General features: G+C 37.6%; 1 protein-coding gene across 5 annotated transcripts in view; it reads right to left on the bottom strand.

Moving 5' to 3' along the window:
* Window positions 1–1956: 1956 nt before the first annotated feature.
* The window catches only part of lrrc7 (leucine rich repeat containing 7), a 132239-nt gene continuing 108622 nt past the window's right edge, over window positions 1957–25573 (bottom strand). For 2 of the 5 annotated variants that reach the window (XM_053635926.1, XM_053635925.1), the window contains exons 14-25: window positions 25227–25326; window positions 24987–25111; window positions 23450–23638; window positions 23181–23303; window positions 18981–19067; window positions 15187–15298; window positions 14547–14727; window positions 11599–13306; window positions 9005–9154; window positions 7103–7225; window positions 4959–5177; window positions 4006–4354 (exon numbers count right to left, since the gene is read on the bottom strand). In XM_053635926.1, the coding sequence (XP_053491901.1) occupies window positions 4232–4354; window positions 4959–5177; window positions 7103–7225; window positions 9005–9154; window positions 11599–13306; window positions 14547–14727; window positions 15187–15298; window positions 18981–19067; window positions 23181–23303; window positions 23450–23638; window positions 24987–25111; window positions 25227–25326 (3240 nt within the window). In that variant the 3' untranslated portion in view covers window positions 4006–4231. Of the gene's footprint in view, window positions 2149–3339; window positions 3415–4005; window positions 4355–4958; window positions 5178–7102; window positions 7226–9004; window positions 9155–11598; window positions 13307–14546; window positions 14728–15186; window positions 15299–18980; window positions 19068–23180; window positions 23304–23449; window positions 23639–24986; window positions 25112–25226; window positions 25327–25573 lie in introns of those variants that run through there. The other 3 variants (XM_053635929.1, XM_053635928.1, XM_053635927.1) reach the window with 3 other exon arrangements.

Here is a 25573-nt window from a genome sequence, read left to right as displayed (position 1 = left end):
TTTATTTTAAATATGTACATATAGCATCTGCAAAATGCATTCTAGACACAGAATATATATTTAATCAATTACATTGTTTTAATTCAGAAAAAATAGGATAGGAAGGAGTAAACTTGCGTGTGCAAATAAACTGCATGATAAATTGTCACTAAATCTGTTGAACTAAATGGAATAATTGTATTATTCTATATATAATTACTTTTTGCACAAAAAAATGAAACAGCATTCAAGTCCAGTAAGTCTTCATACTGCAGAAAGCTTTGAGTACATTCACAATCTATAGGAATAAATTAATTTAAATGATTTCATTCACAGTTATGTACATCAATACTGCAATTAGACTGAATAGTACCATATATTAGCATTTATATTCAATAGGATTTAAAACACATACAAAAATGACCATTTGTATATCCATATACATGTTTGACACAAATTCACAATTACTGTAGAAATAGTTTTAAGTTTGATTCGTTTAAGTGTTCTCTCATCATCTAAATACTCTTTTCCATACTGCTTTTTGTATCTTTGTAAAAAAAAAACAAAAAAAAAAACAAAAAAAAAACAAAAAAAAAAACACAATTTGAGCAAAGCTAAGTATGTCAATATATATATTTATAAATAATTACTCAAAACATCTGGTAAAAATAATCACATTATCAAATGCTTTGTTCCAATAGCATTTTATCAGTTTTCACCCAGACTTCAGGTTGTATAATTACATTTCAAATAAAACTGAAATGTAAAAAACAAACAAACAAACAAAAAAAAACAAGTAAAATATGATTGGGGTCTTTCTAATGCTACATTTATGTACAATATTGGACATGGGCAGGGCAGATCTATCTGTAAAGTACAATGATGATGAGCCGTCAATGTTTTTACATAACAAATACTTCTAGTGAAGTAAAGCAACTAAATGTTTAATTTAAAAACAAAGCCTCCTCACCGCTTTCCTAATAAGACAGCTTTAAAAAGTGAAAGCATGCTATAAACATTAAAGCTTCTTATGGATATCTATTACATAATGATGTGAATTCATTTATTTATATCAGTAAGTGATTAACAGGCCTTAAAGCAGAACATCAACTAAGCCTTGAGTGTAAAACCCTTTGTACAACTTAAATGTACACACTAAAAACCGACTCTGACATTTTTGTACCTGGTGGAGCATGAAATAATATGAATCATAATTAAACTGGGAAAATGCTCATGATGACAACATGGCGAAAAATGAATAAGGGGTTACACCCTGTATGAACCAAAAGCAAAGGACTCACTCACTATTATTATTATTATTATTATTATTATTATTATTATTATCATCATCATCATTATTAAGAAGCTGTTTGCTGACCAGCAGAGGGTGCTGCACGAAAAGCCAAATAGCAACAATATTGCTTTTGGATTTTTCATTTGATTTGTGCAAAACTATGGGCCATACGCAATCCATAAACCACACCTACTGCGGTAGTAGATGCCTGCTTAAATGATTCAAATGAAGTCAAGGGTCAGCAGGATAAACTATCTTCTGAAATGTTATATATATTTACACAAGGCATTTACAGAGTTGAGGCAGTGTTATGATGAATAAAATGTCTTCAAAAGCAGACAGCAGCTTTCATGCGCAGAGACTGAAATGAAATGAAAAGCTGCTTGGAAAAATAGGTACAAAATAATAGGCGATATAAATAAGCAACGAAAAAACACACCCACCTACAGCCACAGGCTGAGAGATAGAAAGTAATTTCACATTAGTGTAAGATTTTAAAACACACACACACACACACACACACACACACACACACACACATATATATATATATATATATATATATATATATATATATATATATATATATATATATATATATATATACGTGTAAGCCATATGTCACATTATTCGATATGTTCTCTATTGTACATTTGGCACTAGTATTTGCCATTGGTCCAGCAATTGGCAAAATTGTTCCTAGATAAAAACTTGATGTACAAGGTCCTGTGTTCCTTTTGAGCAAGAAGTCAGCGTTACAAAATTATTTACATTGTGCTCTCCCTTAAAATGACCAAGTCCACAGCTTTCGGGAAACTCTTCAGTAGAGACACTGCCATTTGGTGTTCGATGTGTAAAAAACTATGTCCGTTGGCCTGCAATGCAAGAATGAAGCAGAGGATGAATAGAGGGCAGTGAGGGAAGTGGGTTGGGGTGGGAAGAGGCGGAGCGGCACAGGAATGCTGGGAACAGGCCTAGCTCAGAGAGGATAAAGAGACACACACACACACACTGTTAGGTAAAGAGGGGAAAAAGCAACCAGAGAGATGCACACAAGTAGAAGAACTAGTCATGCTGTAAAGGAGAGAAGGAGGAAAGAAGCTGGTCTTTGAAGTGATCTGTTCCTCAGCTAACTGTGGATCTGTGGAAAGAGACAACGCAGAGGGACCTGCGTCTTGCAGGCTAACCATGAGGCCAAGAGACGCTCCTAATGCATTTATAGTGACACTGATAATCAAAGACAGACCAATAACTGCTGGAGCCCTTCACTCCTATATGGTTATTTAGGTAGACAAAAACAGACTTGCTAATGCAGGCTTTTTATGTTTGATATATGACAAAGAACTTGGATGGAACATTAAAAATTGATGGCTTAATATTCACTGACTATATCTGTATACGCAGAGGGTCAATAGATTATGCATCTGTCCTCTGCTATGTAACATTTTTTTTTATTTCTATCAAGGGGCTTTTATTTACAACCCTTATACAACATGGCCAAAATGTAAAAAAAAAAATTTTTAAAAATGATATTAATTAATTCAGTAAATTAACAAGCTTAAAAATTGACTGTCTATTATTGTGGATTTTACATTGAAACAAAAGACCAGATTCAATCTGAGTTTCACGGGCAGAGTTAGAAAGATAAGAGGAAAGGCGAGGAAGAGGATTCAAACTACAAGACATTTTTAAAGTTCTGTAATTCACTGTGTTTAAAATGCTCATGCCATCAAACACTGGAAAATAAAAAAGGACTGTCCAATATAACCAAATTCTCAGTGATACAAGAGACACGCTGCAGCTTGAAATGATAGAGCAACCCAAATGCCATCCTTTGAGAACTGACAGGCCAGTAATATCAACGTTTGACACGTATCATAACAGAAGACCATGCTCACTTGCTTGACACACCACATACACACACACACACACACACACACACACACACACACACGCACTCACGCACGCATACACACTCCAGACACAAAATGGCACATGCAAAGCCTTCCGCTTTGGTGCTGTCACACCCTCACTGGACAATGTGTGGTGATGAAAGAAAGTGTTACCTTCAGAATTTTGTCCCCCGGTCGAAGAACATTGGAGGCGGGTCCATCAGGCTGTACCCTAGTAACAAAGATACCCTATAAGTCAAAATGATATGAGGTTAGGAATCACACGGTGGTGATGGTTTAGAATCTTTGCCTTTTACTCTGGATTGATTTGTTCTTTGCCAAAATTCACATTTGATATTATCATATGATGGTACTTGTAAAATACTGTAAGTATGTGAAGCTTATAATCTTGGAAGAGATGGAAAATATGTAATATACATATATAAATATATCAAACTATTTGTATTTTCCTGAATAGCTATTATATGTACGTTAGGCAAAGATTATAAAGCATTCGGTTATGTACCAGATGTGTGACCTAACAATATGCATCCTGCTAAACAACATACTGTGAGTCAACCAAAGTTTACATCACGTCATTCATTCAGGTGAGGCATGGATCCGGCTTCGCAGATTCCCAGAGCACTCAGTACAGCAAAGATGATTAACTTAGAACTGAAGTTTTGTAGGTTGTGGAGAAAAATAATCAATTCCATTTACCAAATAAACATCAGAAAATCTCCATGATATACACAAATTAACTCAATAAAATATCAGGTATTACAAATGAAGTGGCAAAAATAACACTGGGCTTGCAATTATTCGGTTTTATATAATTATTATGAAATATTGCTGACAGGATTCTAAGCCGTGAATAGGTTAACACGTAACACGGGCTGCTGATGTGCAATGTTGTGCATTGCAGTAGCTCATGTTTCCATGGAAACCCTACAGCAAGATCTGTCCCCTTTACTATATTGTAGTCTTTGTGTTAATTCTGTTAGCACTGGATATATTGCATGAATAGTGTACAGAGAATGATTTCCATTCATTAAATTGTGTTCTCTCAGTCTGGCTGAGGGAAAGAAGGCCTTACCATGTCTGAGGGTTTGAAGGGGTTCCCCTGCCCACTGATTCCCCCTGAGATGCTGAAACCGAGGCCTGGGTTTTTCTCAATCCGAACACAGAACTACAAACAAGAAAACATTAGTGTATTATCATTTCTGTGCCAGGACTATACATATGTGTACTGTATGCCTAAGCTGTGTACCATAAATGTAAATGAATGAGCACCAACTGTATAAAATGAAAATTTACAATCAACCCAAAAAGTATTGGCACCCATCATGAAATTGTGGCAAAATGAGTTACACATGCGATAAGTAATATTGTGAGCTTAAAATACAGAAATGTATTCTGTACACTTTATTCAACAAGAGATTTGTTATATTTGTTTATATTTGTTTATTGTGTGTTTTTTTTATGGATAATACTGTAAGTCAGAAATATTACATACCTACGTGAGTCAGATAACATGACTTATACAGTTAGCTCCCAAGATATCGGCACCCTCCAAGAGAATGGGCATGTACAGCATTCCTGTGTTTTAAGCTCACAATAGCTGAGTTCAAGTATTCAACAGGGGTGAATACATACGCAATCGCAACTGTTACATTTTATTGGAAATATAAAGTGCGCGGTCTACTAGTGAAACAAAGAGCTTCATGTAAATGTAAATTTTGGGTTTTATAACCAAAAGTTATGGCACCCAATTATTAGAACTAGCTTAGCACCTGTTCTGGAAAGCCGTCCATGCTTTTCTGGCCTTTAGTCTGGATGAAGCAGCGGGCACTCTGTGGTCGGGGGCTGGTGGTCGGCGCCAGAGGTGACTGGTACTGCTGGATGGACACCTTATTGATGGCTCCCTCGTACTGCTGGTGTCCTCCTCGGTGTGGTGCTGTGGCTCCGCTTCCCATGATGCCCTGCTGTTGGTGAGAATGATGGACCACAGCCTGTGAAAGAATTTTTATTCTGTAATTTGTGTGATGCTTGTATGTTTTGATACGTTGATGAGACACTAACATAAAATTATTTCAGCGTTCCTTTCACTTTGTGTAGACCACTTTGGGATTTCATATATATTCATATTTATACATAAGGTAGGTTATTATCAGTTATTTAATTCAAGAGAAATGACAGACCAAATAGTGCGACAGTTCATTTCATTCAGGTCATTTTCTAAAGCACCCAATTTTTTTTGCTTATGATTGATGAATCTCAGGTTTATTTTGATTTGGGAAAAACAACAATGAGCTAGAATAGACCTCAGGGGAGCTTGAAACTAGCGGATCTTATTGCACTGTCTTCTATTTTTGTCACTCTGCAGCACTGTTCGCTCAATGCATTTCATGAGATCTAAAAAAAACAAAAACTTTGGGCACTGGAGATTGTACAAGCAAGGTGTGAACATACAGTCCGTCGTATACACATGGCAATGGCACAAAACTATGTGCACTGTACTCTATTACAGTTTGTTCAGTAGCTCTGAGTGACAGCCTTTAAACATATACAAAACTGACTAGTTGCTAAGGAGACTGAGGAAGACTGCAGCACAGTGAAAATGAATGACTAAGAAAGTAGTAATTAACCCTGACATTACAGAATATTAACACAGCAATCATGACTAGATTGAGATGCAATTCTGAGGTTGAACAGATTTAGTAAAGCAGGAAGCGGCAAAAGAAGGAGAGATTATTAGTTAGAAGATGTATTGTGTGAGGGAATGATAGAACTATAATGGCAATAAAACAGACGCGGCGTGTCATCTCATGACTCATAAAGAGAAACAGCGGGACTACTTTATTTTGAGTAAGGGACATATTTTATTTCACTGTTTTCTACTGCTGGGTTCAACCACGTATAAACTGATTTGCAGTCGATTCTTCACTCTTTCGCACCCAAGCCAAAGAATACTGGTAACATAGAATAGAGGTCGACCGATTGATCGGTTTTGCAGATTAATCGGCACTGATAACCGATTGCTGAAACTGTCGGTCATTGGCAAAAATCCACACAGATAGTTTTTCCAGTTGTGTCTGTTGCAGGAAGCGGCTGAAAAGGATCCGCTGTCATTATACAGAATGAGAGCGGCCTCTAGAGGGGCAATAAAAACTATCACTGACAAATTTTGTTGTGTTATATGAAGTGTTTTGTTTTGTTTTTTTTTTTAAACATTTTGGATGTCTCCATATTTATTTGTTATTTGGAGGGTTACTTTTTGGTTCAATTTGGATGTATATCCTTTATTTACTTTAATATTTTTTAATAGTTAATATTAATATTTAGATATGTATTTCATTTTAAAAAGTACAGTACATTTTTATGATACAGTCATTGCTGTTTATTTTTGTAACAAAGTTCATCAATATTTTATTTTGACTGTTATGTTTTCATTCAGTATCTATTTTAAAAACTATCGGTTAATTAATCGGTTATCGGCAGGTACCGCCCAACTTTGGTATTGGTGTTGGTAAAATCCACTATCAGCTCCAACACAGGCTCCAACATTTCCTTAAGGAGCTTACCAAGGCACTTTTTATTTACAGTTATAGCAAAAAGCAAAAATATCCTAATGCACTATGCCTCTATTTTCTCTGCTGAGATACTCCTCGTGTTATTCTACTAATACTCTCAGTCTATCCACAATTTGGTTATATTCCAGCTCCCATCGTGTCTGTGCAAGATAATTAAAGTTTTTCAGCTGGAACAGAGTAAAAATGTGGGTGCCTCCGGAGTCCTTGATGATTGGGGTAAAGATGTCTGCTATGGGACTACTGTAATGTATAACAATGTAAATGCTGCAGATTTGAGAACAAAAAAAGAACAACTTGTTGGCAAAAGCATTTCATATTATTATGTGAAAAAGCAAAGCATGTACCTTTTTGATGATGGTGTTGTCAGGAGGTACATCTCTTCGTCCTAATGAGTAGGGGGCCCACTGTGTGGTGGGAGAGACCACCTCTTGACCGTTATCTAAAATATTGCTCTGTTGCGATGGAGTCTGTGAAGAGATTATTCAGTAAATCTTTGCACTAGCCAGCAAGTACTGTACGGTACACGGCTAGACCTTTATGTCACATAACAACTTTAGTTTCTTTTCTGTATCACTTTAATACGTCATAATACTTTAATATTTGGCTAATTGTCATATACATGTCTTACTTCATATATTAATGAGAAGATTTTCATTTGATCTGCACTTAACTGAAGTATTGATTCACATGGCCCTCATATGTAGCAGATTAAATATGGCTTTCTATGTGTGAGCATCTAAATGAAAACCATTTATTGTGTAATACAGCTCACAGATCACATTCGCAGTTCATCTGCGCTGCATAACTGTATGTGTGAAAATAGCAGAGTTGTGCAAAGCATGACTGTGCTAACGCCACACTGCTGCTACAGTTAAACACTGATAGCAGCAATTTAGGAATGTTTGTAATTCAGTCTTAGTGAAATAGGGATCATATAGGGGACCAGGAGCTGCTTTTAGTGCTAAAATTCTTTGTGGCGTATTCTTAGACTTAATATGAATCCCAAAATTAAGACAGACAAGCAGATTTTTAAAGAGCTTCTCCTAACTCTGCCTGTTAGGGGCTTTTTTTTTTTTTTTTTTTTTTTAAATTAATATGACGTTTTTTACTTAAATGAAGACATTACTGTATTAATAGCATGTGTAAGACATATAAGACAGTTACATATGACCTAAGTGAACTTTTCAGATTATCATATGCTAATGTTTCTGTAGGCCCTCAGAGAGACACAGGCAACAGAAGGTCGACAAAGCAAACACAGAGCCTGCACACATGCAACACAGACACCTGAATATATTCACACAACACTGAGACAGTACCTAGCCTGAAAATGCTCACACATGAAGTGGTAGATTTGTGTTAAACAGTGAAATATGAGGAATGACTTTTCACAGAGAATTATTTCCATTTATACCACAGCACTGTCGAATCTGATTGGTCAGAAAGTGTTGATTCATTTTCTACAACAGTAGCTCTGACAGTAGTGTCAGCTGCAAGGTAAATCACAGGTTTATATGAATGCACTTGTTCTAATATGCTATTGTTTCTATAGTAACAACTAATTCACAGGAACAAGATTAAAAACATACTATTTAACAAAGAACCCTACAGTTGTTGATACGGTTAAACTTTCTGTACTGTAGGAAGACGGTTATTTAACATTTACTGTATGAAAGGAGTCTCTGGTGTTCACACTTTATAATTGTCAGTACGTTTTCTGACACAGGAAAGCCTTCAGGACTTCTTGGTAACATGGCAAGTTGCATTTGTTTACCTTATTAACAAAAAAAAGACAGGAAGCTGATGAGAAAGAGACTGTTTGTAGCCGTTCTAATTGTTTCATGAATGTTCCTCATTATTAAATGTCATTCTAAACGGATAAAAAACAAACAAGAATGTGTCATTCTTTAATACTGTAAATACACATTTGTAATCAATGGCAAACTGCTGTGGTATAAGAGGAATAAAACATATAGAGATGCGCTGTTATTGGACAAATAATCAATTATGTCATTGATTCTTTCCCTATAACAGCACATCCTGTCATGTTTTATTCCTTACGCATTATTTTGAGTTTAATAAAAATAATCGAGGTATGGCTAAAAGATCTCAAACCTGTGTTTTTAAATACGATTTCTTTCAAGCAGAAGCTGATTTGAAAAGATATTTAACATAAGAATGTTTATTAAGCAACTGGCCTCATGCTCCACTAAAATTGGAGCTGATGGTACTTTTTATATACTCACATTTGGTAGAGGTAGCCACTGAGTTGTTTGGTTTTCATGCTTTGTGTTATTGTAAAAGTTTATTGTCATGCTTCTGCTGGCATGCGGTGCAGCATAGCCTCCAGAGTACAGCATGCCGAAGTTTACTGTGTTGTGCTTAAGGACAGCGCTCTGATTGGAGGGAAACAACCACATGACATGAGTGAATGGGTGTGGGTGTGCCACATAGAAAGTCAAAGGCTGCTGCTGGGGTGGAGGGAGGGTTACACTCGACTGTACCACACACACTGCATAGCTGCAACAGAGTTGAGAAGCTTGACCAACAGTAAACGGTACAGAACGTCATTACTGGCAACACAGCAAACACAAACACACATTTACAGTGCTGTGAAAAAGTATCCTGATTTCTTCTGTTTTTGTGCATGTCTCATTAAATAGTTTTAGATCTTCAAACAAAATACAACATAAAACAAAGGCAACCTGAGTAAACACACAATATAGTTTTTATTATTTATTTATTTTAATTTTTTTTTGAAGCAAAATAAAAGTTATCCAACATCTATCACCATGTGAAAAACTAATTGCCCCCTTAAACTTAAACTCAGGTTGTGCCACCTTTAGCTGCAACAACTGCAACCAAATGCTTCAGATTCAGCAATGTGGTGGAATTTTGGCCCACTCTTCTTTGCAGAAGTGCTTTAGTTCAGCCACACTGGAGGGATTTTGAGCATGAGCTAACCGTTTAAGGGACCCCGTCTTTCAAACAGTTCCACTTTCGACTCATCAATCCACAGAACAAAAGGTTTGAGGATCATCAAGGTGTGTTTTGCAAAATTCAGACGAGCTTTAATGTTCTTCTGGTTAGCAGTGGTTTTCACCTCGCCACTCTTCCATAGATGCCATTTTTGCCCAGTGTCTTTCTGATGGTGGAGTCATGAACAGTGACCTTTATTGATGCAAGAGAGGAATGTAGTTCCTTTGATGTTGTCCTTGGCTCTTTCGTGACTTGCTGGTTGAGTCGTTGCTGTGCTCTTGAAGGAATTTTGGAAGGTCGGCCACTTCTGGGAAGGTTCACTACTGTGCCGAGTTTCTTCCATTTTGAGATAATGGCGCTCACTGTGGTTCTTTGGAGTCCCAGAGCCTTTGAAATAGCTTTGTAACTCTTCCCAGACTGATGTATTTCAGTCACCTTCTTCCTCATCATTTCTGGAATTCCTTTCAATTTTGTCATAGTGTGTTACTGGGTAAGACCTTTTAACCAACTTCATGCTGTTGAAAAAGTTCTGCTTAAGTGTTGATTTGCTTGAACAGGGTTTGCAGTAAGCAGGCCTGGTTGTGTCTAGTCCAGCTGAACCCCATTATGAATGCAGATTCACAGATTTGGGGAATTAGTAACTAGGGGAGCAAATACATTTTCACACAGGCCCAGTAGGAATTGGATAACTTGTTTGATTCAATAAATAACATTATCATTTAAAAACTGTATTGTGTGTTTACTCAGGTTGCCTTTGTTTTATGTTAGATTTTGTTTTAATCTCTGAAACAATTTAGTATGAGATGTACAAAAAAACAGAAGAAAACTTTTTCACAGTACTGTATATAAAACTAACAATACCAACAGTGTGTGACTAAGATTAGTGGACAATGACGTATACTAGTAGACTGTTCACAGAAACATAGCATCATCAGTTAACCCTTATGTCGCACTTCATATAAAGTTGTGTGTATTAGCTATTGTTTTTGCTATAGACTGTTTATATTGCCCAAGAGGAATTAATGAGTACAGCGCAATTGTTTTTGGTTGACGGTACATCAGTGATCTATTAGTATTTTTCCACCAGACAGTAAGGCTTGGCTTGGCAAATTAACCATGATCTAGCATACTACTGCTATTTCAAGTGCCAAATGTACTTACAGTATGCACCCTTGGTGAATTTGGAAATATTTAATTCCCAGGTACCATGCAAGCCAACCCAGGATATTTGGGCAGAACTTAAAAATAGTCAATTAATTGGTCAAATGCAATTTCATGTTTGCAAACAGTTTCTGGTTAGAATAGCAAAGCAAACTTTAATAGTAGCGACTGCCAACGTTTCTTTCTCTTTTCAAATTTCCTTTTCTTGGTGACTTTAGAAGATCACAGATATAGTATAATAATAATTTATTTATTTATTGCTATTTAGCAAATCCACTATCTTCAAGTTAGGCCAAATCCCAAATGAATTTTTTGGGTTTTTTTGTTTTGTGTTTTACTCGGAATACCTCTTTTAATACCTCACTAGCAAACTGTTGTCAGCCTCCATGAAACTTCATAAAACTTAATTTCACCAGGTTACAAATAGTTCTAGGTACTGAGTTGTTACCAAGCCATGCCAGTGGAAAAGATCTATATGACAACCTCTAGTGAACATTACAACCACTGAGAAATCATCTTGCTGGTTAGATATCACAAAAACGTCATTAGATTATTACACTTACTTTGTCCTTAGATTCAGCCATTGATTTAAAACGTAGAGTGGTATCTACATGATTTTGCAAGGCCAAGTTATAATAAGCACATGTGCCAGAGATGTACATTAGTAGGCAGTAACATGTTACTAGTAAGATTTGCTTACCCGGTCTAGCCGTTTTGCCTCTATGTGCCTTAGGAGCTGTTGTCTCCAGTCCACTGGCATTTTGGAGGTCATGTCCTCTGGTTTCTGTGGAACAGGCCTCATCTTCATGTCAGTGTCAGGGCTCTTCTCAGTGCATGTACTTATATTATAATCTGAAGGCAATTTCTCTAGCAGGGCAGCCATGGTGGGGCGCGCAGACACTGGTCGAGCTTGTGATGCCCCATAAGTCTCTGTACTGTAGCTCCGTGCAGACAGTGGGCGTCGCTGTGTCAGACTCTTTGTGGGGTATCCCATAATAGGCTTTTTAGGTTCTTGATAAGATGAGTATTCCTCTTCATACCTACCATTCCTTTTGTGGAACTGTGAATCTGCCATGGTGGACAAGTTATTCTGTGCATCCATCATGGCTTTAAGCTGTTGGGGTCTGTTGTAATGCTCTGCCATTTGGTGCTCCTGGGCTTCTGCTACCCTGCGGAACAATGCCATCTCTGTAGAACTTACCAGGGAATCAGCCCGTCGCAGGAAACCTGGACGGGACCGTTGAGGCTGGGCGGGAAACTGTTGAGGAACTGCATCATTAGTGACAGGTGGCTGCGAAAAGAACATTTGCTCCATTGGTTGATAGCCCCGGTAGCCTCGGGGGCTAATAAGCTCCTTTGGCAGTGTCTTGCCTGGTTGATTCACATATTCAGGCGTATTGGGAAATGGTGGAGGGACCCTCCGTTCTGCTTTCATCACATCCATAGCTCCTTGAGGGTTAAAACTTTGGTCAAATTGATAAACCTTTTTTGGGATAGCAGGTTTCTGCTGCTGAGATTTATTTGTGCAGAAGCTGTCAAGATCATCATCCAGCATGGGAGCAGACTGGCTCCTGGACATGCTCTGTTCGAGAGGTCCTGGGAGGTCCGCTCTGTCCACACTACCCTGATTCTCTATGCTAGAGCTGTAATGGTCCAAGGGAATACTGTACACCTTGTATGATCCGATATCAATTTCATCTATGCTCTGGGACTTCTTAAATTTTGACTTTACCTCCTTCATCATTGGTGAAATTCTCTCAGAGCTCTTGCTCATGACCATGGTGTTGCCCTTATTTGGTTCATTACGACCTTGAACATGTGCAAAGACATTAGGCTGACCTTGCCCTGTCCCTGAGTTTCTGGAGTCCAGGAATCCCCAGGCTCCTGAAGAGGGGAAAGTGCCAGGTAGTTCACCCATCTCCTGCTCAAAGTCTTTGCGATCAGGGTTGGGGCTGTTTGCTGGGGTAATTTCCAGTTTGGAGGGGAACGCTGTACGATCTTCAAATGGGCTGGGAGTCCTCGTCCAATTCTGCCAGGGGTTTGAGGGAGGGGGAGGAGGCACTTCAGCATCAGGATTTGTACGGAAAGAGTGTGGTGTCTGCTCCAACTCTAATGGGACCCCCATGATGCGGTCCTGTCTCATGAGAGGCCGTCGCCCATGTGCTGCTGAAGCACTACGAGGCTTTGTGCCTAGCATGGGGTTCCCACTACTGCCGCTGGGAGTATCAACTGGCGTCTCCTCTGCTACAAACCCAGTATTGTCATAGTGGGGAGCATCATTCCAGCTGTCGAAGGTGTCACTGAGTGGCCGTCTCTCACCCCGTTGCTGCAGGGTACTGGAGGGGGGCGTCTCTCTGTGGCTGAGCAGAGGCTTTGTTTCTATGGGCTTTGGGAAAGACTGAGCAAGTCTGAATAGAAAACCGAAAACAAAAGAAAAACAGAGGAATTGGACTTTTATAAAGGGCATAAAAACAGAAACAAGCTGTGTTATAGTTAATCTCTGAATTAAGAGTACTTGCTAATGCCTGGGGTGTTTAAGAGACGAGGGAAGAGGGAAAGCTAATTTCTAAGTTCATGATGAAGAGAAAAGACACCACTGGATTGTATCATTAATGTTCTTCACATTCTGCGCACATACTGGCAGGATTTTAAGATGATTTAAACACACTTGTTTAATAAAATCAATGCTGATGCCCGTTTTGAGAAAGATTTTCAGTGATGCTACAGATAGAAGTGACGATTTTGCATTATCTGAAACCTAACAAATTTGAAAAAGACTAAGCGCCACCATACTTGGCATAATCACATCATGCCACACATCAATGAAACGCTTATTTCCTGCTATATGTGTGTGGCATTATGACATATGTGTCCATTTTATGTGTAAACCTTATTAACCACAATTACTAGTGTAAAAAATAATGAGATCACATTGTATTTTTAAAAGCGTTTACATTTCTATATTCCAGAAACAAAAATCTCTTTCTAGATGACCTGCATATTTGACATTTTAAATGTTTATTCCTATCCTTATTTAAAAGGATATTACAGAGGAAGGTCTTCAAATCTTTATCTTTGTTGGATTTACATTAGGTTTTATATTGAAAAATGACAAGAAACTTTTATTTTAAGTCTTGGCATGGTGTTTTCTTGATTAAACAATAAATGACTGATATTCCAACATACTTCTCTGTACTGTTCTGTAGTTCCCTTGTGAATGTCCTCACAGTGACATTTAATTTTAACATCATCCAAAGATTTTTTGTTTTATTTAATACGAAAATTTACACCTTATCTGATGATGCTTCATTTCCATAAAAAAAATCAACTGGCAAAGATTGATTGTTATTGTATTATGATATAAGATTATGCTATTCACCCATATAGTCCTGGCTTACTCTAAAGGTATGTAGGTATACAAGTAGGCTTGAAGCCTTAAGGATTCTTGTTAAATTTAATATGACATCAAAGGTGTAAAATTTATAAAAGTGAGACTAATTTGTTATGCTGGAATGTTAGTAGGTCATCATAGAATAACTACACAAACCTAACCAATACAGTATATGAGCTGTCATATCACTGAACTGCACAGGTGTGATCTCAGTTGAGGAATGCTGGCAGGCATGAACTTTGTTGATCGTTGCCAACCTGTTAGTCCAGTGGGTCTGTGATGGACCCTCTTTGGCAGCACTCTGCATGGAGCTGACATTGCCAGGAGGGTTGGAGGATCCAGAAGAGCCCTGCGAGGGGGAGTAGTCTGAGTAGGTGGCTGATGATCCACTGTTGTTCATGCAGTGCATTTTGTCTGGGTCTGAGTCATCGATGGATTCTGAATGGGATGAAATTCATATCAGTACTGTACACTTCATGTTCATAACAGCACTCTCTTTCTGCATTGGATTTAATGCATGTGCTCTAGTAGGTGCATGAGGAGGATATAAAGTGGAATAATGGTCTCTGTCACTAATTGGAATGGCAACAATACTCCTATAAAGCACCTCACCTCACCATAGAAAACCTCACCGTTTCACCCAGCATAGAAAACCTCACCATAGAAAACCTCACCGTTTCACCCAGCATCTAATTATCCTGCAACATTCTCCTTGACTTTACGCAATACACAGACATTGCAGAAATGGGAATATATTTAATATTTAAAAATACTGAGATCTAAAAACATAATTAGTTGATCTAGTGTGTTAAGAAAAAGGCCCAGAGATAACAGAAACAAAATGAAAATACATTACATGTCTCTAGATGTTTTGTTCTTGGGTCCTCTGAAGCATACCTTTTTTATCTTTTCCCAGCAATACAACCTTTGGCTTGTACATAGGGGGTTCCACCAGAGTTGGTCTCATGTCAGAAATCCGGATATCATTAGGTGAACCTCCCATGGAATCCTGGGAAAATAAATGTCAGACTATCTCTCTGGTTTACTCACATGCGTAAGTACAATAAATAAATAAATAAATAGATAGATAGATTTGCACTGTAGTATCACAGGACTAAAAGCCACTTTTAAAATAATTTGTAAGCTATCTATGCGTCTGTGTATTCGTTATATATGTTTATACCACAGCGCTTGGTCAGAGGGTGTTGATTCATTTTCTATAACAGCAGCTCTGACAGTATTTCTAGCTGTAATTCGTTCTAAAACGTTAGCTATAGAAACAATTCGTTCACAGGGACTTGAATGGAAGAAATGCTACATAATCAATAAGTCTAAGAATAAATTGCTAAAACATATTATTAAGCAAATAAAAACATAATTGTTCATATAACGAAGGTTTCTGTAATGAGCAATTTATTTAACATTTATAGAAGGAGTCTCCAATGTCAGCACATTGTAACAGTAGGTAAGTTCTCAGACAAGGAAGAGTTTTCAAGATGTTGCGTTTCTGGTTTCTCAGAACATTACCAGTTGTGATTTTTCTCATTAACTTGAATAGAGTGAGAAAAAAGAAGTAATAACAAGAGCTAACTTTGCGTAGCAGACGTTGCACAACATTGCATTCCATAATATGGTTTAAAAGCATGACGGTGTTTATTAATAAATTAAAAATAGTTGTAATCATTAGCAAATCACTGTGGTATTAGAGGAAAAAAACCACTTTGGGACATGTTGTTATAAGAAAATAAGCACCTTCAGCGTGGTATTGCATCACATCATCTTGCCATGGATTATTTTCCAATAACAGCATATCCTATCATATTTCATTCCTTACATAATGAATATGTTCTCAGATTCATGTTGCACTATTTTATGACAAAAATAATGTTTAAAAAAAAAAGCCTCATAATCGTCTACATAAGGGATGTAGCCTTTAGGTTTCATTTGTATAAGAGGTTTTGTATTTTCAAATCTGGAAATTGTATTTTTTTTTCAAATCAACTAGAAATGTTGACTATATATGTGAGAGCAGAACAAAAACAAGAGCTAATTATATCTTGTTCATGGTATATACTGTAGGTCGAGGAATTCCCATTAAGAAAAAAAAATGCTCTGAAAAAATTGATTTTCATTTGCTGATTCAGTAAGACTGTGTTCTAAGATCAGTACATATCGTGTTTAAATATTTATACTTACTGAAATGGCATCCATTTTTCAAATGTCATAATAAACATGAAAGTGTTCATGATCTGCAGCAAGACTTATAAAGCATCAGTTCATAGTGAAAGATTAACTAATGCTTAGTTCTTCCTCACTCATCCAAAAGAAGATAAACAGCACTGGAAAGACCGCAAAAGAAATGAAATTATCAAATGTCACAACAACAGAGGCCCTGACTTCACTCATTCAGTGAATTCATCTGTTAAAGCATATTTTAGCAGCAGATTGAGGTGTATTAAAGATGAGTATTAATACATCACAGGTTATAAAACCTCAGAAACAATGATGTGATAAGAACGATTTCCCAAAGGCTTTCATTAACTGCAGCTTAACAAAGACGTAAATCTCAAGTCAAAACGTTTATTAAAAACAATTTATCATTCACTTTAATGGTTCAGAAACTCACATTCGTCTGTCACAGTCACGTTCATGCTTCGGAAACACACTGATCAGCCCCCTGAATTGAATCTGATTATACAGGATGTCCGAGTCTGAACGTTTTTGCATGTTTAATGTATAAACTGATTTACTTGGTATCTCTGTTTCAGATATTGCTGTTGAAATACTGCTGGAGCCGACTGGCCTGTGCACTGACCTCACATTTTCCAACACCTGCTGCTGTACACTGGATGCACAGCACAAACAGCTGCAGAGCAGAACAGACCACACACCATCTGATAACCTCCCACCTTCCTAAACACATCTCAGTTCTCTCATCTTGTTTCGGACCATCGCTTCTCATTTCTCTTACTCATTCACAGCCTCAGGTTATTCTGTCCCAGCATTCCATACAATATCTCCAAAACCTTGTAAGCCTGATTTATGCTTCCTTCTGAACAGTTCTTCTGGGGCCTTCAGCGAGTTGGAAAGAGGCAGAATGGAAAAGTCACACCAAATCAAATCTAAACTGGCCGGTAAAGACATGTGAAGTGTGGCAGGAATAGGTGTGAGCTCTGACCCTGTCTCACATCCTCTTTTCAAACACATTTATCTCATCATGCAAGGGGATTGAGTAAATTTATTAGGGGAGTTATTAGCTAGGGAAGGTCGTGACCTCTTAAGGGCTCGTGTGTGTAAAAACCTGATAATAGCTGTATAAAAATGCACAAGCTAATTTACATGATCTAAGCAGGACTGCACTTTTCAAATTAGCAAAATAATATGCCCTGACTGTTTTGCATATTTGCCTTAACAAATGTGCAGGTTGTGGTATTTATATTTAAAAGTGTAAAATACAAGGCCGTGGTGCATGCAGATTGATTCATTTAGCACTTGTTTGAAATTCACTACCGGAATAATGCTTGTGTGTGCAAATTAATAGCTGTATTTTTTTTATTTTATTTTATATTCAACTAAAGGATAATAAGCAGCTCATTAATTTTTTTACTGACCAAACTGACCACAGCCCAAGTAAGTTCACCAAGTAACTGCTACCAAAAGCAAATGTATCTTTCCTGAAGAGAAGTGCCATTTTTGCTGGGTGACGTTAATTTGCATTTCTGACTAGTGTTTTAGTTGAGAAAGCAGAAAAGCATAGTTTTCATATGTCAAAAATATATGTTGGCACTTCTGTGTTTTCGTTACATATTGGGATCTTAGTCCATCAAGGGGTAGCCGTGTATATGTTACAGAAATTGTGTAGACTACATTAAGAAAATTAAACTTTGTAGTGTATTAATACTTCTTCATTACTCAATTACTTGTTTCTCACAGAATCAATGTTTTTGTTTTTGTAGCTTCGATACATTTTAAATGAGCTGGCCATTCAAGTTTAAATCGTAGTACCAGTCAGAGATGAGTGATAAAAGTGTTCCCCTTTAAACAACATGTCTGCAAATTCGAAAGCCTTAAGCCACACAATAGCCATCATGTTAAACTACAATACACTGTCAGCAATTTATCTGGAACATGCGGTGTGGTCCTGTACTGTACAATCTCAGGTGCCAAGAACAAAACGTGCATTTCCACCTATTTCTCTTTTTCCTGTTTACTATCCGCCCTCATGTTTGATGGACAGCTAAGAATCTCTGTTCTGAATGCTCATGGCTTTCCAAAGTTTGTTTCAAATGCTTCTCAGAAGCAGCTTGGATGAAACATAAACCAGGCTTTAGTGACTGCGGCCAAATTAATATGCTAATGAGAGCTAAAATCAACTGCAAATAAATAAATAAATAAATAAATAATCCATAAGCAGCATTCAATGTTCTTGCCATGCCATCACACTGGTGATTGGAATGGCAGCAAACTACTTTCACCTCTTACACAATATGACTCACTCAAAGCGAGTAATTTTTATTTAGACAGTTTTTTTTTTTTAAACAATGCCTATATTTCTCCTTCTTTTATCTTCCTAGTCTTCTCTCGCCTTAAAGAGAATCAGCTTCTGTTCAATATATCACATTTTTCAGGTAATAAGGTAACAAGTCACTCCACCAGTAAATTGTCTGCTGTGTGGTCTCTCAGCCACTTACTATGAGGCAGAAACAGGAAGAGGAAGTAAGGGCCAAGCTTGTATTCTCTGGCTGTTGAGGCTTGGGAACGATGCGATGTAAAGCAATCTAAGCAAAACAAACATACATACACAAACACATACAAACAAACACACAAAATGGAGGATTTTCTATGGAGGTCTAGAAAGAAAAGAATGTGTAAGAAGCATGGGGTCATGACCTCAGTCCTCCCAGCGTCCCATAACCCATTCATGTGGAACATTATGCAGTTTCACTGCAGGGTCTCTGAGACTGTGAGTGGTAGCACTGTAAGTTGTAATGGACACAACACACAAATGTGTGTAAATCTACACACATAGTATAGCTAATGCACAAAGCATAGAAAAGCCTGGTGCTAATGAATGCACATGAGTTTCTGTGTTCACACGCTTTCCTTTCTTGAGCCTTTTGTAATTTTACTGCATTAGTTTGAAATCAATCCACCATCTTTTAAAGACACTTTTGTTTGATTGTTAAAGCTTATGTTTAATTATATTATGGTAAACTGACATTTATGGTAAACTGACAGTTCTTTTTGGGTCCCTAACGAGATCGTAGCGGCAGTTTTACCCCATAACTAGCCGATATGTTTGGTGTTTGAATTTAATTCTACATGAACAATGCCACTGTAAACAAAGCAACAACCGAGTTTTCAGTACTGTTTCTAGAAACTAGAGCCTGAATTTAAGAGAAATGCACATCTACACATGACCATTATTACATACGTAACTCGCAATGCGACCTGAGGATCCTCTGATTGGACTTTTTTTTTATCTCATTTAGGATTGCTGCAATAGCCGGTGCTCACAGTGTAATATCACTTAGCCAGCGCGGCACCGCCCCCACCGTCGTTTTGCCTTTTTATAGTAATAAAAATCATTTAGTTCAGTTAGAGAACAGATGCTACAATTAAAAACTGAACGCGTCTGCTCATTTCAGCATGAGCCGAACGAGTCAGTGTTGCAACACAGATCAGCAGGAGTCAGACTTCATTTATCACATGACGAGAGTGAGGCGAGCTGACTGACACGACGATGGCGGAAGATTTCGTTTCAAAAGTTCTGTGTTTTATAGAAGCGAGTTTGTAATTGTACTGTTTTGTAGTTGTTGTGTTTTTCATTAAGACTAATAATGAACCCACCATTCAAGCAGTTGACGGCCCCGAACTGCCGTTATTTCGAAAGCGAAAGTGAAATGCGCACGGCGGCAAGGGCATTCATAAGCAAGGGGGAAAAGCTACTCCTCAGACCTCTCCTCAAACCTCTCCTCAGACTTCTCCTCAGACCTCTCCTCAGACTTCTCAGACCTTTCTTCAGACTTCTCCTCAGACTTCTCAAGACTTTTCTTCAGACTTCTCCTCAGACTCTTCCTCAGACTTCTCCTCAGACCTCTCCTTAGAATTATTCTGAGATTTCTCCTCTGACTTCTCTTCAAGACTTCTCCTCAGAGTTCTCTTTAAAATTCTCCTCAAGCCTCACCTCAGACTTCTCTTCAAATATCTCCTCAGACTACTCCTTCCACTTCTCTTCACATTTCCACAGACCTCGTACTGATCCTCAGACTTCTCACAGATATGTGGAGCAGATTCATTGTTTTGTGAAATAATTTTTCTATAGTCATGTTCAGTTTATAGCTTGGTTACTTTATTGTCTTTTGATAATTGTGTGTATAGGGAGCTAACATTGTTCATGTCTATCAATTGGAATAATAATCAAACCCTTGTAATTGAGTGTATGAAATCATTTAGTTCAATCATGAACCCTGTTTCCTATAGTATTCTATGTAGTGTTAATGATTTTCTAATGTAGAGAATAAGGATTAGGATACAAATTCAAACACAGTGCATTATGTCAGAAATTTTTAAAACATTGCCAGAACGTTTTATTTATGCTCTCACATCAGCACCAGTAGTTTAGGAGACCAAAAACCAGTATCAGTAGTTTAGGAGCACAAAATCCAGTGTAGTTTCCAAGACTTCAACACACTTAAACACTAGCCACCTGACCATGTAAACTCCAGTCTGAGGAAAAGCAAAGTCGTTTACCCTTGTTTCTCAAAGGGAAAACTCTCAATAATGAATTGGACTGAAACCTGAATCCTAGCAACAGGAATTGTGGCACCTCTAAGCTTTTAATGGTTACCAATCAGCAGGCTCGGAGTGCACTTGACATTTCGGACTGACCTTTTTCTCTGTTTGTTCAATGATCTCAGCTGCAGGATGAGCAACGGTCTAAGGAGTATCAAAGGATCAAATATGTGAATGTGCTTCTCAGCCTGACCTGCAGGACCACCTGTCCTTACCCAATACAATTTATCTTCAACACAACTCAATTAAATGTGGAAAATATATCCTTAGTAGCTATGTTACCAAATTTCAAACACATGCTCTAATAATTGTAAAACAAATAAAATTTTTTTTTTCCCCTGCAAACATAATTCAGCAAATGCTTTGGGTCTGTGATTTTGAAGCCTTTGCTCAGTACATGTAGGGAGGGTGCTAATGAATTTATCATTCTCATGACTCCTAAACAAAGCAGCAGTTCTGGCCTGGCCATCAGCAGGTGGCAGCCTTTGAGAGATGAAACGTTCCCATTGATTTCTGCTCAGTTCCTCCCTACAGCTCATACGCCAATGTGTTAACTTTTGATGAACACCTCCTGTCTTTGTGTTGTGTATGCCAACCATTATAGCACAATGACAATACATGTCTGTTAAGAGATTATAATCAGAGGCCAAACAATTCTTCCCAGGCATATATTGTTTTCATGATTAAATGTATCCCTTTAATTGGTAATGGCAGGTTAAATCTTGAACAGGAATTTGAACTTGAAACCATAGATGTGAAAATGTAGATGCCACAAAAGCACAATATAGTTTTCATTTTATATGAGGTTTGATACAAGAGTTTAGGTGCTGACTAAATTCAATTCAATTTAATTTTATGTGTATAATGCTTTTAAAAATAGACAATGGCACAAAGCAGCTTTACAGAAATCTGGATGTGGATTTAGATCACTATTGAAAAAAGCAGAGGATACAGTGCAAGGAAAATCTCCCTGAGGTGACATGAAGAAGAAAGCTTGAAAGGAACCAGACTCAAAAAAGAACCCATCCTCTTCTGCGTGACACTGGATAGTGCGATTATAAATCATTACAGTATACAGGTGTAGAAGAGTAATTGCAAACAGTACTAAGTTTATTGAAGGAGTATAGAAGTGAATAAAAGTCCTGGGATAAGCATAGCTTAAAGTGAGTTCACAGTTTAAACATTTTAATACTCTTTATCTTCTCTTTATCTGAACCTTTTGGCTAATGTTCTTAATATTTGTACATGTGATTATGTGATTATGTGATTTTTGTCAGGCTGTCAGGTATGATTTGGTTTATCATGACATAACTTACAATGGCTATGGGAAGCTTGTAAGTCCTGTTCTATTTGTCTACGCTATTTGAATTTATGATAACTATATTGTAAACATATGTTTACATAATTGTACATAAATCATATAAGTTCTGATTCTATGTTAATCAAACTTTAACATGTAATTGCTGATATCACTGCCTAAAAAACAGTTTATGCCCAAATCTCATCCTTGCTTCAGTGGGTAATCTCACCTGGATACTGTAGACTTGTACCTAAGCACTGCTGCTGTAATCATGAAGACTCCTATACAGTAATTATCCCAGGACCCATTCACAATGCAGTCATACTGAACATACTGTAATGATCTATAATCCCACTATCTGGTTTCAGCCAGAAGATGATGGGTTCCCTTGAGAGTCTGGTTCCTCCCAAGGTTTTTTCCTCATGTGGTCTCGGGGAGTTTTTCCTCACCACTGTCACTCTGCCTTGTTCATTAGGGATCTAAATCTGCCATATTGCCCTTATTGAAATCAGCGGATCACAAGCCAAGTTATACCTGATTTTATCAGAGTAGACCAGCATCTCTCCACAGCATTGGCTACAATAGATTCTGCCCATGTCCTATGCACAGTATTACAGTATCAAAATGTGGCATCTTTTCTTAGATCTATGGTTTAGACAGCCAGCTTTGCATTACTGACAAAAATACAACATATTTCTTGAACAGTTGACAGATTTATGTCCTTCACAGTGACACTGTCTGAAATGTACTTTTAAAAAAGTGTACAAAAAGCAATAGTAAAGAAAAACAGCTGTACCTCAGAGCTTTCATTTAGATCCTCCTTGTCCTTCCGCTTTGGGATGTCAATTGCCGAATTCATGATGACACCTTGCTCTGGTAGAGGAGGCTTGGAGAATTCTTGAACATCCCTCTCGGTCACCTGCCAACACACAGCGACTAATCAACAATAATGAAAACATGAGACTAACCTAAAATAAACTGTGTAATTCCACATATTTAAAATGGTCTACAGTTGTGTTGTTACCACAGAGGGAGATACTGTACTGTACACCAAATCGAGGTTACCTCCTTGGGTGCCATGGGCCATTTGGGCTCATATGCATCTGTGCTATGGAGCTCCATGTTGGTGCCTGAGGAACATTTATCTGTGCTCAGAGGGTGAGTGGATTTCCCCACCATGTTCTGCACTGACTTCACCATGTTCTTCAGGTCCTCTGGGTAAGGGGTGGGATATCGTTTCAGATTAATCTCAACCTATAGTGAGGATGAGAGCGAATGAGGTAGAAATTTGGTTCTTTGAATAATTTGAATAATTCTTTGGACCTTTATAAAAATGATCAAAAATGACTGCATTCAAATAAACATTCCACATAATAATTCAACATTTCTACTTAATAGGTACTTAATAAAACAATTATCATTTGTTTAAATAATCTACCAAGTTTAAAAAAAAAACAAACAAACAACCTTTTCTGAATAATAGTATTTTCTTATCAAAATATACATATGGCAAAATTTTGATACCCCTCAGGAAACTGTCATCCAGCAGGGACTGCTGTTGACCATGTCGTGTTTCCTTGGGTTAAAAATATACTAAATGGCCTAATGTATGTGTATCATCCATCACCATGGGGGGAAAAAAATATTTCCAACACAACGGACACAGAATCCGTGACATAACATAAAAGTTTCACATGTCTGAAACAGTTGGAAACTTCCCAGGAATTGGACACACAAGCATACTAACCCACCACTGATGAAGACAAAGTTCCCAAAGATCAGTTTTAGAATTGCACAGTTTAGTTGATTCTTGTGGTTATCAAGTTTCAAAATCAACTAGTATACTCAACCTCCATAACAACAAGCTGTTTGGAAACATTGCAAGAAAGAAACATTTCCTAACAGCTTCTCATAAAATGGAGCACCTAAACTCCAGAAAGTGTCAGATGAAACCAAAATCTAAATATCTGGTTATACTATCAGCATAGAAAAGCATCTGATATCCCCTGTAAAACATGGCAGTGGTTCATTGATGCTTTGGGGCTGATTGTGGCTGGGGTTCCAGAGCTCTTGGGAAGATTGATGCCATCATGAATTCTGCTAAGTACCAGTGTGTTATTGTGTGTTATTTCAGCCCAAAAACCAGTTGACTCTTCCTGAAGGTTCAAACTTTGCCACAGATAGAGCTTTTGACAAGATGATGAGCCAAACGTACTTACAAATCACCACAGAAATGCTTAAAGAAACACAAAATGAATTATTTACAATGACCATAATAGTCTTCAGATTGTTTTTACGTGAACTGAAGAGGAAAGTCTACATGACCAAATCTAATAATAAGATAATTATAAGAGAGAATGAAATGTTTTCTGAGATACTGTACATGTGTCTCAACCTTGTTAGACATTGCAGGAAGAGACTTTATCCTGTGAAGTCTTCACCAGTGAACTAGTTAAAACTGTGTTTAAATAAAACACCCCTGTTTGATGTCAAAACACTGGGTGCCAATAATTCTGGAGTGCACAAAAAAATATTTGATGTTTAACAAGCCTTTATGAGTGTATCCACACAAGCACTGAGACACAAAAGAAGTCTTGGGAACCTTGACTTTTGCAGAGTTGTCCTCCTCCTCTTTCTTGTCCTCAAAGTCAAACGCCACAGTCATCCTCTGCTGCCTCTGTTCCTCCCAGAGAGCGGGGTTGAAGCTGTCGGTGTCTGACTGGTAATCTGCAGAAACGTCATGTTCAAAGTGAGTTCTTAATACACAAAGACCATCAAACTCAAATTCAGGAATACTGATGTGATGTGGAAACATTAGACATGCCATTGAACTTTTCTTCACCTTCATCATGCCGTGGTTGCTGGGGAAACATGTAGTTTGTAAGCACCCTCTGTTTGGTCTCAGGATGAGCTTCTGTTTGCAGGGGGATAAGGGCTTTGGACTGCAGGGGATCAATGGAGAAAAGACATTAACTATCAACAACAGAATATCAAGAACATTTTAAATTCCTGGGGCAACTGGTTTAAATCAGTCAACCAGGCTAAGCCCCCCTGTCTTTAAAATATATATTTTTTAAAACAACAACAAAAAAACATCAATATATTGTTTATAGAATCCACATCAAATTATTTAATATTTCTGACTTTTGTGGAAAAAAGCTCAACATCACAACTAATTCTCATAGAAAA

This window comes from Ictalurus furcatus, chromosome 11 (assembly GCF_023375685.1).
Source record: "Ictalurus furcatus strain D&B chromosome 11, Billie_1.0, whole genome shotgun sequence".
Lineage (NCBI taxonomy): Eukaryota > Metazoa > Chordata > Actinopteri > Siluriformes > Ictaluridae > Ictalurus > Ictalurus furcatus.
This window is presented reverse-complemented; position numbering and strand designations above follow the sequence as displayed.